This window comes from Perognathus longimembris, unplaced genomic scaffold, assembly GCF_023159225.1.
Source record: "Perognathus longimembris pacificus isolate PPM17 unplaced genomic scaffold, ASM2315922v1 HiC_scaffold_5408, whole genome shotgun sequence".
Classification (NCBI taxonomy): domain Eukaryota; kingdom Metazoa; phylum Chordata; class Mammalia; order Rodentia; family Heteromyidae; genus Perognathus; species Perognathus longimembris.
The window spans coordinates 74,201-86,156 of record NW_025960832.1 but is presented as its reverse complement, the minus strand read 5'-3'; the positions used below and the strand labels follow the sequence as shown (position 1 = coordinate 86,156).

At 56.9% G+C, this 11,956-nt stretch overlaps 2 protein-coding genes across 2 annotated transcripts in view; one reads left to right on the top strand and one right to left on the bottom strand.

Annotated features, from left to right (window-relative positions):
- Positions 1–6: 6 nt before the first annotated feature.
- On the bottom strand, positions 7–6,963 carry LOC125345225 (F-box only protein 9-like). The gene is made up of 4 exons (XM_048337441.1): positions 6,673–6,963; positions 1,849–1,932; positions 970–1,128; positions 7–219 (listed from the first exon to the last, which is right to left on the bottom strand). Exons 1-4 carry the CDS (start codon positions 6,673–6,675, stop codon positions 58–60), a joined length of 408 nt encoding a protein of 135 aa, XP_048193398.1. The 5' UTR covers positions 6,676–6,963; the 3' UTR covers positions 7–57.
- LOC125345226 (serine/threonine-protein kinase ICK-like) overlaps positions 6,198–11,956 on the top strand; it is a 30,595-nt gene continuing 24,836 nt past the window's right edge. Inside the window, exons 1-2 of the mRNA XM_048337442.1 lie at positions 6,198–6,207; positions 8,257–8,272. The gene's annotated coding sequence lies outside the window, so the exon portion shown is untranslated. The remainder of the gene's footprint in view (positions 6,208–8,256; positions 8,273–11,956) is intronic.

Genomic DNA, 11,956 nt, shown 5'->3' with positions numbered 1-11,956 from the left:
CCATCTCTTTTGAAGACAGGCCATGGACAAAGTTTTGTTTTTGCTGAGGAGCTGACTTCAGAACACGGAGAATGAAGCCCCACTGGGGAAGTCCTCGGCAGGAGAAGGCGTGGGCGCCCTCAGGGCGGGCGGATGGCCTGCGTCCACAAGAGGAGGCGTACCTTCATAGAGGGCTCCATTTTGCTCCTCCTCTACTGCCTTCAAGAAGAGTTCTCGCGCCTGTGAAAGGACGAGAACAAAACACACTGTTTGGAAATCGGTGCTAGCCATGAGTGCCAAGAGCAGAGCCTTTAACACACCTGGCATTTGGGCAGCTGAATATCCAGAGACAGAACAAGGCACTCTGGCCTAAACCTCAGCCTCATCCTCTACCTGAAAATGAACAGGGTGGATGTGCGTCGAAAGCGCCCAAGGGAAGATGTAAAGCCTGAGAATGTTCAGGAAGACCTTGGAGACCTAGGACTACAAGGATCCCTAGGAGACAGAGACGCGAGCTGGACCTCAGAGACTGCTCTGTCAAACATGGGCCACCGACTGGAGAAAACATCCACAGGTCACAGTCCACAAAGCACTGTGCTAGCATGCATAAAAAGTGTGCAGCTGCTGGGCTGAGATCTGTGGATCGTGGTTCAAAGCCAGCCTGGGCAGGAAAAGGCCTCATGAGACTCTCATCTCCGATTAAGTATCAAAAAGCTGGCGTGAAGCTATAGCCTTGAGTGAAAAAGTGGTAAGGTTCTTTTTCTTTTAGGCGTTTTCAGACAGGCTCCCTATTTATCCTGGAATTTCCAGTCCTCCTGCCTCAGCCTCCTGAGTGCTGGGGTTACAGGCATACCCCCCCCTCCTGGCTGAGGAAACGTTCTTTTATTTTACATGTGATGTGTTTAGGCACGACGAATGGCTACTTTGCTGCATCAGTGAACATTCCCATGGTTAAAATGGGTAACCTGTTAGAACCTCTTGGATATGTACCTTCTCCTCCTTTGCCAGTTCTTGTTTCCCTTTGGTATCTGCCACTGCTTTCAGTGGGGCGCCTCTTGCCGCTCTGCAAGGCTGGGTCTCCAAGCTGCTGGCCCCCACGCCCGGGGCAAGCTCAAACATCCACTGAGCCCGGAACATCTGCAGCTGTGTCTAAGAGGAGAACAGCATTTCAGGACTTGTCAGGAAGATAACCAGCCCAGGAAACACCTGCTAACACGCCCAGTATCTACTTCTCTATTCTGAGACCAAACAACAAATACCCACTAAACATGATGCTTCCCAGTGATTTTCAAAGCCAAGCACCAGTGTACAGCGGTGACCCTCGTTACTTGGGGAGGCTGAGGTCAGAAGGATTACGGTTACGGGCCAGTGTGGGCAAAAAAGTTTGAGATGTCTAAGCCGCAGCGGGGTGCAGCACCAGTGCTATGAATCCCAACAACGGGAAGCCGAGGGCACATGATCTCAGGCACATGTCTGTGCAGGCACCCAAATCCTCAAAACTAACCAGGGATAAGCAGGGCTGGCGAATGGCCCAGCTGGCACAATGCCAGCCGAGCAAGGGCAGGGCCTTGAGTTGAACTCAGGACTGTGAAAAAAATTAAAGACCTACTTCAAACTTTAATACTGTACACAATAATAGCTTCACAATGTAGGCAAATCACATTTTAATTAGAATTGAAAATGACTTAGGGACTGAACTCAGGAGCTTCCAATAATGTGTGTAAATTATCATCACTGAAAATCCTGTTACATTCAATACAAACAAGAGCCTGTGGACCCCCTCCGCCTTGCCCGGTCCCGCCCTGGCGTCCGGCCTAGGTCTGGGCACGGCCAGGACCCGTGGAGGACTCGCGCATCCCCAGTACATGCCTGCAGGTCTGATCCCGCAGGACTCTCGTCTTCATCGTCCCCGGCTCTGACAGCATCAGAGTGACAATCCTCCTCGGCTTCTGCCTGAGGGAAAGCCAAAGCAACATCAGCCTCCCTCATCTGTCCTCGCTCCTCCATCTCCAACGTCCAGTCCGGCTCCTGGACGCCACCAAACTGCCAGGCCCCGCAGGGGGCAAGAGCGAGGCCCGACTCGCTCCAAAGGAAAAGCAGAGTGACGTCACCTCGGACTGTCACATCTTGTTCCCCCCAAACTTAACAAAACTCCCACCCAGCCCCAAAGCACGCTCGGCCTCGGTGAGACGAGGCAAGCCTTTCTTTCCCGAGTGGTCGGGTGTGAAGGGTGTCATGGTGAACGATGCTGGCTCTACTGACAACCCATAGAAAACGGCTTTCGTTTCTTCTTCTTAGAAAAAAATCAAACAACGTAGAGCGTGTTGGTTTTCCTTCTTACTTCTACAAAACCAAGTGGGGGGTTTTCTGTTGTTGTTGTTTTTTTTTTTTTTCTGATTCTGAGGCTTCAACTCAGGGCCTGGGTGCTGTCCCTGAGCTCTTCCACTCAAGGCTGGTGCTCTACCACTTGAGCCACAGCTCCACTTCCAGTCTTTTAGTGGTTAATTGGAGATAAGAGTGTCACTGGCTTTCCTACCTGGGCTGGCTTTGAACCACAATCCTCAGATCTCCACCTCCTAAATAGCTAGGATTATATAGGCATGAGCCATCATGCTTGGCAAAACCAAATGCATTTTAACTTTTTATCAGAAAATTTATCCAAAAGGTATTCAACAGTAAAGACAGGAGTAATTAATCCTCAAGTAACCATGGCCCACTTTCAGTAATTACCAATGTAGCAACTAACGCCTTAAAACCAAATATGAGGGGCTGGGAATATGGCCTACTGGTAAAGTGTTCACCTCCTATACATGAAGCCCTGGGTTCGATTCCCCAGCACCACATATACAGAAAATGGCCAGAAGTGGCGCTGTGGCTCAAGTGGCAGAGTGCTAGCCTTGAGCAAAAAGAAGCTAGGGACAGTGCTCAGGCCCTGAGTCCAAGCCCCAGGACTGGAAAAAAAACAAAACCAAATATGAATTTTCAGTTTTCATATTTCTGAAAATGTAAAGTGTACATATTTTAGTTTGTGAGATCAAGGTGTAAAGAAGGCCCACTATTGCACTGGTTGGAATTTCTCAATTCTGGTCTCATCTTCTCCTGCCCCCCCCCCCCTTTTTCTCGCAGCATCTGATGAACATGTGTGACTCCTCTGTAGGGTTGAGATGCTGCTTAGGTATTACTAAGCATGCGCCTTTATCCTGCTAGTTCCTGTAAATTGTGGCTGGATCTGGCGGGCTTGTTTAGATTCTGGTAAGAGGTTTCTCTTTCCCAAGACTGCCTTGTGGGCAATGTGTTTTCTATGAAATGAAGTGCCTGAAATGCAGGTGGCCAAGTCCTACTGTACTACGGATCACAACCAGCTCAGTCTAGCTAAGGAAAAGAGAACACCAACATTCACTATCTACAAACTTGAGCAAACTCCTAAAGCGGACTAATAGTGTGTGATGCCAATGAAATACAAAGTTGCTTCTCTATAGATACCTTCTTCAAAGGGAAGTTCAGTGACACCTGTCAGACAAAATTGATATGCATTGTCCCTAAGCTTTCTCTGCTCAAGGCTCTACCACTCTGAGCCACAGCACCACTTCTGGTTTTCCTGTGGTTAATTGTTTAGAATGCTTCCCCACCACTCTGCTGGAGGAAATAATCTGAGTGGTACAGAGCTCAGCAATGTTTGTATTGTGGAACATATAAAAGATTAGAGAGAGAAAGATGGCCCTCCTCCCAACACATTAGTGAACATGATCGATTAGAACAACTTCTGGTTTTTTAATATTTTAAAGGTACTAAGGAACTCAAAGAATTATAGCTGGGAGTGCTTTTTATGAAGAGATATCTGTGTAATCTGTTTTATAAATCCCCTCTTGACAGACTGGCGTGCTTGGAGTGGAATAAAGCTGGCCTGGAATTACTGCACACGACCTTGGGCTTACTGAAGGTTTGAAGTCTGAATCTATTTATCCTTCCACGACTCCCGCCTCTTAGCAGAGATGGAAGTTTGCCTCAGTTCCTCTGTTAGCTAATACAAGATTAGGAAACAGAGCTTGCTCAGCTCTCGGTGTGGTGAGATCTATACAAAAATGGGGCAATCGGGGAAATGACCTCGATGCTCAGCTAGTGATAACAATAAAACCAACTGTACCCGGTTCCAAAGGCACTAAGTTTCATAACTGCAATTTTTAGCTATATCCTAATACCAGGGGGTGGAAACGCTTCTAGGACCACAGGTAAAACAGATTAGCCAGCCTTCTTACACGTCATTCCCGCGTAAGGCCGCCGGCCTTATCTCCGGCAGCCAGGCTGCAGGAGGGCGCCTGCAATGCTCCACCCGTTACGGCACGCCGTCATGTTTGGCACAGGAGAAAGGGTGGATGGGGAGGAAATTAAGAAAGCAGCAGCTGCTTGAAGATTGGAGCTTTTCCCACATGCTAATGGATGGGCCCCAGGCTGGCACTCCTGGGAGGGGTGGAGCTCTGGGAGGCGGGAGCTGGGGGAACCCTGGGGGGGGGGGCTCGGCACCCTCGTTCTCTGCCCCCTGGCTCTGGGGTGAGCAGCCCGTTCTGGCACATACTCCGACTAGCACGTGACGCTTTGCCACAGGCCTAGCGCGCTGGGGTCACTTCCTCTCCCAGGACCCTGAGCAGGAATATGCCCCTTCTGGTAGGTGTTTCCTGGTAGGAGCGCAGGGGCGGCACCTGACACACAGGCCTCTCCATGGAGGTCCCTCTGTCTTCCAAGTCTGACTTCTAACTGTAAACTGCAAGCACAGCTGATGGGAGGGGACTAGTTCGGTAGGGTTTTCCTAGAGTAATCCAGCCTCCTGACTCCTCAGAAGGAACTAACTTCCTCTGAGGTGTTTCCCCCCTGGAGCCTGCTCTCTCCACCTGGAAACTTCCTCCTTACTTTAGCTACCCGTCCTCAACCTTCACCCTCCACCTCTGGGCTCGCTGAGGGAGCAGCAGCCCCCACTCTTGTCCTCTGTGCCCCCTAACTCTGTGCTGAGATCATTTCTGTTTCCTCCACTAAAGACAGTGAACACACCTTGATCGCCTTTGCAACCTTAAGGTCAAAACACTGGATTCTCAGGAAAGGCCTTGGCTCTCCCCTCTTTAGCGAGACAGCTGTATAAAGACAGGGATTTCTAAAGCATCTTTTCATCGGACATAACATTTTTTTAAAAATCACAAACGACCCTATGCGTTTGGTTAGACTGAAGATGTAGTATCAGACCAGAGTCTAACTATGCCAGGCCAGGCCGGGTGCTCAAAGTGTGGCTGAGTAAACAGAATATACTACAGACCCCAAGATCAATCTGTAACAAGACGCCTCTCTCCTTTCCTGAGCTAGTGTTCTAGTCCATTATTACCTTGATTTCGACATGAAAACAAGACCTGGGGTTTGGCTGCATGCAGCCAGCTTCAGTGCCACCTGCACCCAAAGGTTTTCCATGTTCAGGACCGAGCCTGACCTGAGTATCACCTTTCCCTCGGCAGCTGCCTTCCTCCTGTCACTTCTGTTTCCGGAAAGGTTAAGCACTTAATCCTCACCAGAAAACGACTCCAGAAAGCCTACAAGAGTCCAACAGTGCCTTTTCTATCCTCCAGATTAGCTACATGAAATAAAACCATCCTGCCACGGCAGGATGTTAAAAAAAGAAAAAAAAAGAGAGTCGGGGCACCGGCCCATGCCAGCGATCCTAGGGACTCTGGAGGCTGAGACCTGAGGGCTGCATTCAAAGCCAGCTGGGACAGGACACTCGGAGACTATCTCCAATTCACCACCAACAGGGGCCAAGAGGAGGCGGCCTTGAGTGAAAAATCGAAGCCCCAGGGCCGTTGTCGACACCCTATAACAGGAGTATGAGGGAGCGAGGTGTTCGTGATGATGGAGGGAACCTCTCTACCTGGCAGAACTGAATATGCGGACAGAAATCTTAAAAACGTCCGGGGCCTGGCGCTGTGGGTGCGCTCTGGGCTTGGCTCCGTCTTTCCATCTGGACGGCAGAGAAATGGTGGCTCAAGGCCACGAAGGCCCTGGGGCCGCCGCGGGCCAGGAGGCGGGCCAGGGCCCAGGCCCGGCTGCCGTCCACGGGGCGCCCGCGCCCAGGTGCCTGGGAGCTCCGGGAGGCGGCTCGGCCTCCCTCCCGGGGCAGTCAACAAGTGTCCCGGAGACACGCTCTGCATTGGGCATGGGGACCTGGGGACCAGCGGAGTGGCCCCCGCCTCGGTGACCCCGCCAGTCCCTCCCCGGTGACCCCGGCCCCCTCTCCCGGGTGACCCCTCCAGCTATTCCCCTGGTGACCCCGCCGCCCCCCCCCCCCGTGACCCCGGCAGCCCCTCCTCGGTGACCCCGGCCCCCCCCCGTGACCCCGGCCCCCCACCGTGACTCCGCCGCCCCCGGTGACCCCGCCAGCCCCCCCATGACCCCGGTCCCTCCCCAGTGACCCCGGCCCCCTCCCGGTGACCCTGCCAGACCCTCTCTGGTGACCCCGCCCCCCGGTGACCCCGCCATCCCCTCCCCGGTGACCCCGCCGCCCCCCCCGTGACCCCGCCATCCCCTCCCCGGTGACCCCGCCGCCCCCCGGTGGCCCCGCCCCCCCGTGACCCCGCCGCCCCCGGTGACCCCGCCCCCCCGTGACCCCGCCGCCCCCCGGTGATCCCCCCTCCCCCGTGTCCCGGCCCCGCCGGTTACCATGCTGCCCGGGCTCGCCGCGGCCCGGGGCCGGCTCCGGCGCCGCCCGCGGAGGGGCCGTGTCCGGTGTCTACTCCTGCCTGTCTACCGCAGCGGGCTTAGCAGAGTTCTCGGTCGGAGAAGCGGACCAGGCAGCGGCAGTAACTGCGGGCCCGGCGTACGGCAGCCATCTTCGCGGGGTGGGGGTCGGGTCCGGGCGCGCGGGAGCGGCGGCCGGGACGGGGCGCGGGGGGCGCGGGCCGGGGCTGAGGGGAGCTGGAGCGCCGGCCTGCCGGAGACCCGCGACGCCGCTGCGGAGACCGGCGACGCGCTGCGCAGGCGCGGGGCGGCCGCGGCGGCCCGGAGCGCCGCGCCGCGCATGCGCAGGGCGGCCGCGGCGGAGCCTCGCGGCGAGCCGGGCCTGCGCGGAGGGCCGCGCGGGCCGCGGCGGCCGGAGGCGTGGCTTCGCCGGCCACCGGCGTGGGTCCCCGAGCGGCCCGGCGGGCGCGGACCTACTGTGTGCATCCGCGGTGCGAGGCGAGACGGGCCTCGGACCCGACTCGCGCGTCCTGTCCCGTGGCCGACGTCAACGGGCGTCCGCTCGACAGCGACCCCGCTGCGAGGATTCAGCTAGATGCACGCTAGGACTGTCGCGACGTGGGGTCGAGCCACACGCTAACTACAAACGTGGGAATCACCGGAGTTAGGATCGGGTGGCGGGGGGCGGGCGGGGGAGCAGGATGAGATCACGTGCGCAGCGGGGGGGGAGTGTGAGAAGACAGCCCTCGCGAGACACGTCTGACTACAAGTCCCAGAGTGCCACGGGGGAGGACGGGCGGCTCCGAGGCCCGCAGTCCGGGTCCTGCCGGGGCGGCGCCCGCAAGGCACCCTGGGACTTGTAGTTCGGCGCGCCCGGAGGCGCCGGAACGCCCTGAGCCCCGCGAACCACCGCTCCCCGCCCGACGGCGGGTCCCCCTCGGTTCCTGGCCGCACGGTACTTCGGTGTTTCTCAGTGGCGAGCGTGCGGTGGGGTGTTCCGTGAGAGCCGCGGGTCCCTGCGCGGAGCGCTCCGGAGTTTCCCCAAGTGCCGGCGAGATGCACGCTCGCGGGGGGTGGACGTCCAGCCCCGCCTGCTCCTGGAACCCCAGAACTGCAGGCTGCCCCGGGCCACGTCGGGGGGGGGGGCCCTCGCGGGGCCGGGCTCGCCTGCCCGGGCTGGCTGAGACCCGCGCTGCTCGGGGTCGGCTTCCCGAGGGGCGTGGGTGACGACGGGCGCGAGCCATGGCCGGCCCACGGCGCGCCGCCCGCGCCCGCGCCTGCACCGGGAAGCGCGAGGCCGGCCCCGGCTCCCCGCCGGCGGGACCGCCGCCCCCCGGGTCCCCGGGTCCCGCTCGGAGCTCGCGGCGCGGGCGCGCGCGGTGCAGGGACGCGCGGGGCCAGCGAGGGGAGCTGCAGGGCAACTTTTCCCGGGGAGCGCGGCCGGCCCGGCCCCCCTGGAAGCCACCCTGCCTTTTGTTTGTGTTCCGGCCCGAGGCCGCGAGCCGCCGGATCCCGCAGCTCCGCCGAGCACCGCGCGGCCGGGGCGGCAGCCGGGGGTCCCCGCAGCCCGCGCCCCGCGCCCGTGAGTGGGGTTCGGGGGGGAGGGAGCCGGGGCGCGGCGGGGGGGGGGAGGCGCCCGCCGCGCGGGGCCGGGCTGGGGCGCGGGCGCCGTCCCGCGATCGCCGGGGTCGTCGGGGCGCGGGGGAGGCTCCGCGGCGTGGCGGGCGGGTGTCCGCGCCCCAGCCCGCGGGGAGGGGGGTGCCGGGGGCCCGAGGCCGCCCCGGGGCGCGGGGGTCCGCGTCGGTGCCCCGGGCGTGGACGGCGCTGCCCGGGTGGCGAGGCCGCGAGTGTGAAGCGGAGCGCCGGGAAGCCGCCCCGAAGCGTGGCCGGGACCCGGATTTCCTCTCCGCCCTTTCCCCCTGCCCCTGCGGGGTTTGGCCGGGCACACTTCGCAGGAGGAGAAGTTTGATCGTTACAGTTCTCATTTCTCACGCATGGGAGTGAGGGGTGTTGGGGGGGGCGTATCCCAATAATAGACGGTCCCATTGCTGGATGTGCGATGTGAGTGAGCTTGGGCTGTGTGTAGCTAACACTCGAGCTATTAAGAATTGACGTCCCAACTTCGCCAGCGAAGGAGTTAATATTATGCACACATATGCACATTTGAAATAGTTTCGGAACAAAGCCCTACAATTTGGCAAACAGTCCTTAAAGCCTTCTTAGAGCCGGGGATTGTGAGACTCCAGGAAGTGGGTGTAGAAAGAGGGCTGGGATTGTATTTTATTTTTAATTTAAAATGACATCTTGTACCATACCCCACCCCAAGGACCAACCTTGAAAGCCTGCAGCCTTCCTTCCCTTCTTCCCTCCCCCACTGTCTTGTCTCTTCCTTCCAAGGCAGACCTGTAGCTGGGTGGGAGTGGGCAGCTGTTTTCCTAGCTGAGACCAGTCTAAGTTCACATGGTGTGTGTGTGTGTGTGTGTGTGTGTGTGTGTGTGTGTGTGTGTGTGGCCAGCCGGCATAGGTCAGACTCCTGCCAACTTTGCAAAGAAAACCACAAACTTATAATTTATAGAAATCACAAAAAAGTCCCCCCTCCCTCAAATTTGGTCCCTACGGACTATGTAAATAAGCCACCAGGACAATGGCAGGACATTTAGAGTTTTATTTATTTTTTTGACTATTCACCCTCAAAAAAGCCCATTTTTCATACCTCACCTGTTTTTGTTTGGTTGGTTTTGGGGGTTCCTAGTAAAGGTGCAAGGTCTGTCAACCTTGGAACTTTGGAATTATCTCCAGCCATCTTTTCCTTTGCCCTTCATACCATGAGTCATGCAGACCTTTGCATTGTGTTCTCCATGAGCCTTTCCCTTGTTCTGCCCAGCCTGGCCCGCAGCACCCCGCAAGCCCTCCCACGTCTGCCACTCAGGGAGGACGCGCGTGTGCGATGTTTGCACAGAGAGCGAATGAATGGATGAATGAATGGAGGAGAAGCTTCCTTCTGGTCTTTTCAGCTTTCTGTGATTGTCCATCTCCCAACCCTTACTTACTAGAGGCCTTTGAACTCAGGGCCTTGTGCTTGAGAGGCGGGGGCCCTATTCTTGAGCCGCGCCCTCACTCTTTTTGGGTAGATCTCACATTTTTTGCCCCAAAGTCCTTAGACCCAGATCCTCAGCCTTGACCTGTGGAGTCGCAGGGATTAGTTCTGCAGTGGATCTGGCCCCAAATCATTATACCTCGTCCTTATATTTGTTTGTTTATTTTCAATGTGGGTTCTGGGCCTTGAACTCAGGGCTCACGCTCTTGCTTAGCTTTTTTCACTCAAGACGGGTGCTCTTCCACCTGAGTCACTCCTCCACTTCCGACTTTCTGCTGGCTAACTGGGTGTGAGCTTGGACTGGCTAGCTCCCACCCATAATCTTCAGGTCTCAGCGTCCTGAGTAGCTAGGATTACAGGTGTGCGCCCCTGGCGCATCCCGGCTAATCTGTGGAAGTGTCACCTCAGCCCATCTCTAGGCCTTGCAGCCTCTGGCTCCCACTGTTTTGGGGTCTCGCAGTGGTGGACTTCTTAGAGCTTTCCATATAGAGCCCCCCACTTCCTGTGTACCCCTGTGCCCTGGTGAGGTTTGGGTTTCTCGCTGTCCTGCTGAGGGTCCACGCTGTTCCCCCCCCCCAAGCGTCATTGCGCACACTGTTCTCTCTAGAACTCTCCATCCTCCACCTTCTAAGTCTTCCTTCCATAACATGTCCCTGCTATCTCTGAAGCCGGGAGATGCTTGTTAGCCTCCTGTTTCCTGCACTGATCTCTAATCGGTAGGCTATTTTTGAGCCTCTGTGGGGCCGGGGCCACGTTCGATGCTCGCTGGTGTGCTGTGGGCCCCTGGGCCTGGCAGGGCTGGGCTCGGTGCCCTGGGAGCCCCGGCAGTAAGTACCCTTCCCGCCTGGGGGACGGGGAGACGCTTCCTCCAGCGGGGTGCAGATCAGGTCCCTGCGCCTGCTCCGTCGCTGCCACAGGCTGCCAGCCGTCTGCCCAGCCCTGACAGGGACCCGCACAGCCCCAACGTGCGTGGGGCAGGGTGCGCCTGGCTAACTCGCACGCAGCCCAGAGGGCCCGGGCCCCAGGCGGCCACCCCTCCGAAGCGGCCTGAGCTCAAGCTATTCCCGGCCACCGCTCTGTGTCTGGGATCTGTTGCCGTTTTTCCATTTGATCGTTGCCAGCAACACTTTTGCCTTAGAAAGAGAAAAATAGATTTTGTTTTCTTTTTTCACTGCTGCTCCTGCAGCAAGCTCTTCCATTCCGTGTTGTAGGATCTCAACGCCAGTGTCTGCCCTCATAAAACGCCTGTCTCTGGGCGTGGAGCTTGCGCGTGCGTGTGTGCTTTGGCAGCCCTGTTTGCCTCGTGGTTTCTGGGTGGGGGTTGGCTTGGGTCTCGCACCTTGCGGTAGTCAGCCTGTGTGTCGTATCTCACTGAGCTGCAGTGCTCCCAAGGGCGTGCTTGGGCCTTGGCTTCTGAGGAGGGTTTATGGCTAGAGAAGGAGACGTTGCTCTTTGGACCTTGGTGCTGAAGGCTGATGTGGCAGAGGGAGAGAATGCTCCAACAGGTGCGTGCTGGTGACTGGCACGGGGCTTGGAGGCCGTAGTGGAACCTGTCCAAGTTTCTGGTTGTGCTCGCCTTTGACTTCCATATGGAAATATACCTCATAGAGAAAATTACTTTGTGAAAAGGTAGAGAAGCCGGCCATTTTCTAGGACCAACTGCATTGTTTTTTTGAAGCAAAAGAATTTTGCCAGGAGGAAATGTCGGAGATGACTTTCTTTGTCACCTGGTGCCTTCCGGTTGCCCTACCACTCGAATTGTACCTGCATGTAAGCTCCTGGACAGCTCAGGTGGACGGGGTTGGTTTTAGAGGTAGATTTGTATTTGCCTGTGGTCTGCGCTGGGTAAGAAGCAGGTCAGAACCTTGAGATGGATTTTGTAGAGAATAAGAGCAAAGTAGAACAAGAAGAAAACATGACCTACGTGCTTTCCTGTTAGTGTGGCTGTCGAACGTTTCTCTCAGTTGGTGTAGAGCTCTTGGAAGGACTCGTGTTCTGTGCCTTAATCCTAATAAAGATGTTGAATTTTGCGAAGAAGGTGGGTACAAGAGGAGATGGGACGGACCTGATGGTACAGGAAAGTCACCTAAAATCAGAATTAGGCAGTTCTATAAGTCACTCATCTATTCAGTCAGCGTTTCGTTATTATGAGAACCACATGTGCCACCA

What these genes read in the sequence shown, in the direction of transcription:
- LOC125345225 (XM_048337441.1), bottom strand. An exon ending in CTGCGGGATCAGACCTGCAG is followed by an intron (nt 1,129 to 1,848) that starts GCATGTACTGGG and finishes TTCTCCTCTTAG; the next exon opens with ACACAGCTGCAGATGTTCCG. An exon ending in AACTGGCAAAGGAGGAGAAG is followed by an intron (nt 220 to 969) that starts GTACATATCCAA and finishes GTCCTTTCACAG; the next exon opens with GCGCGAGAACTCTTCTTGAA.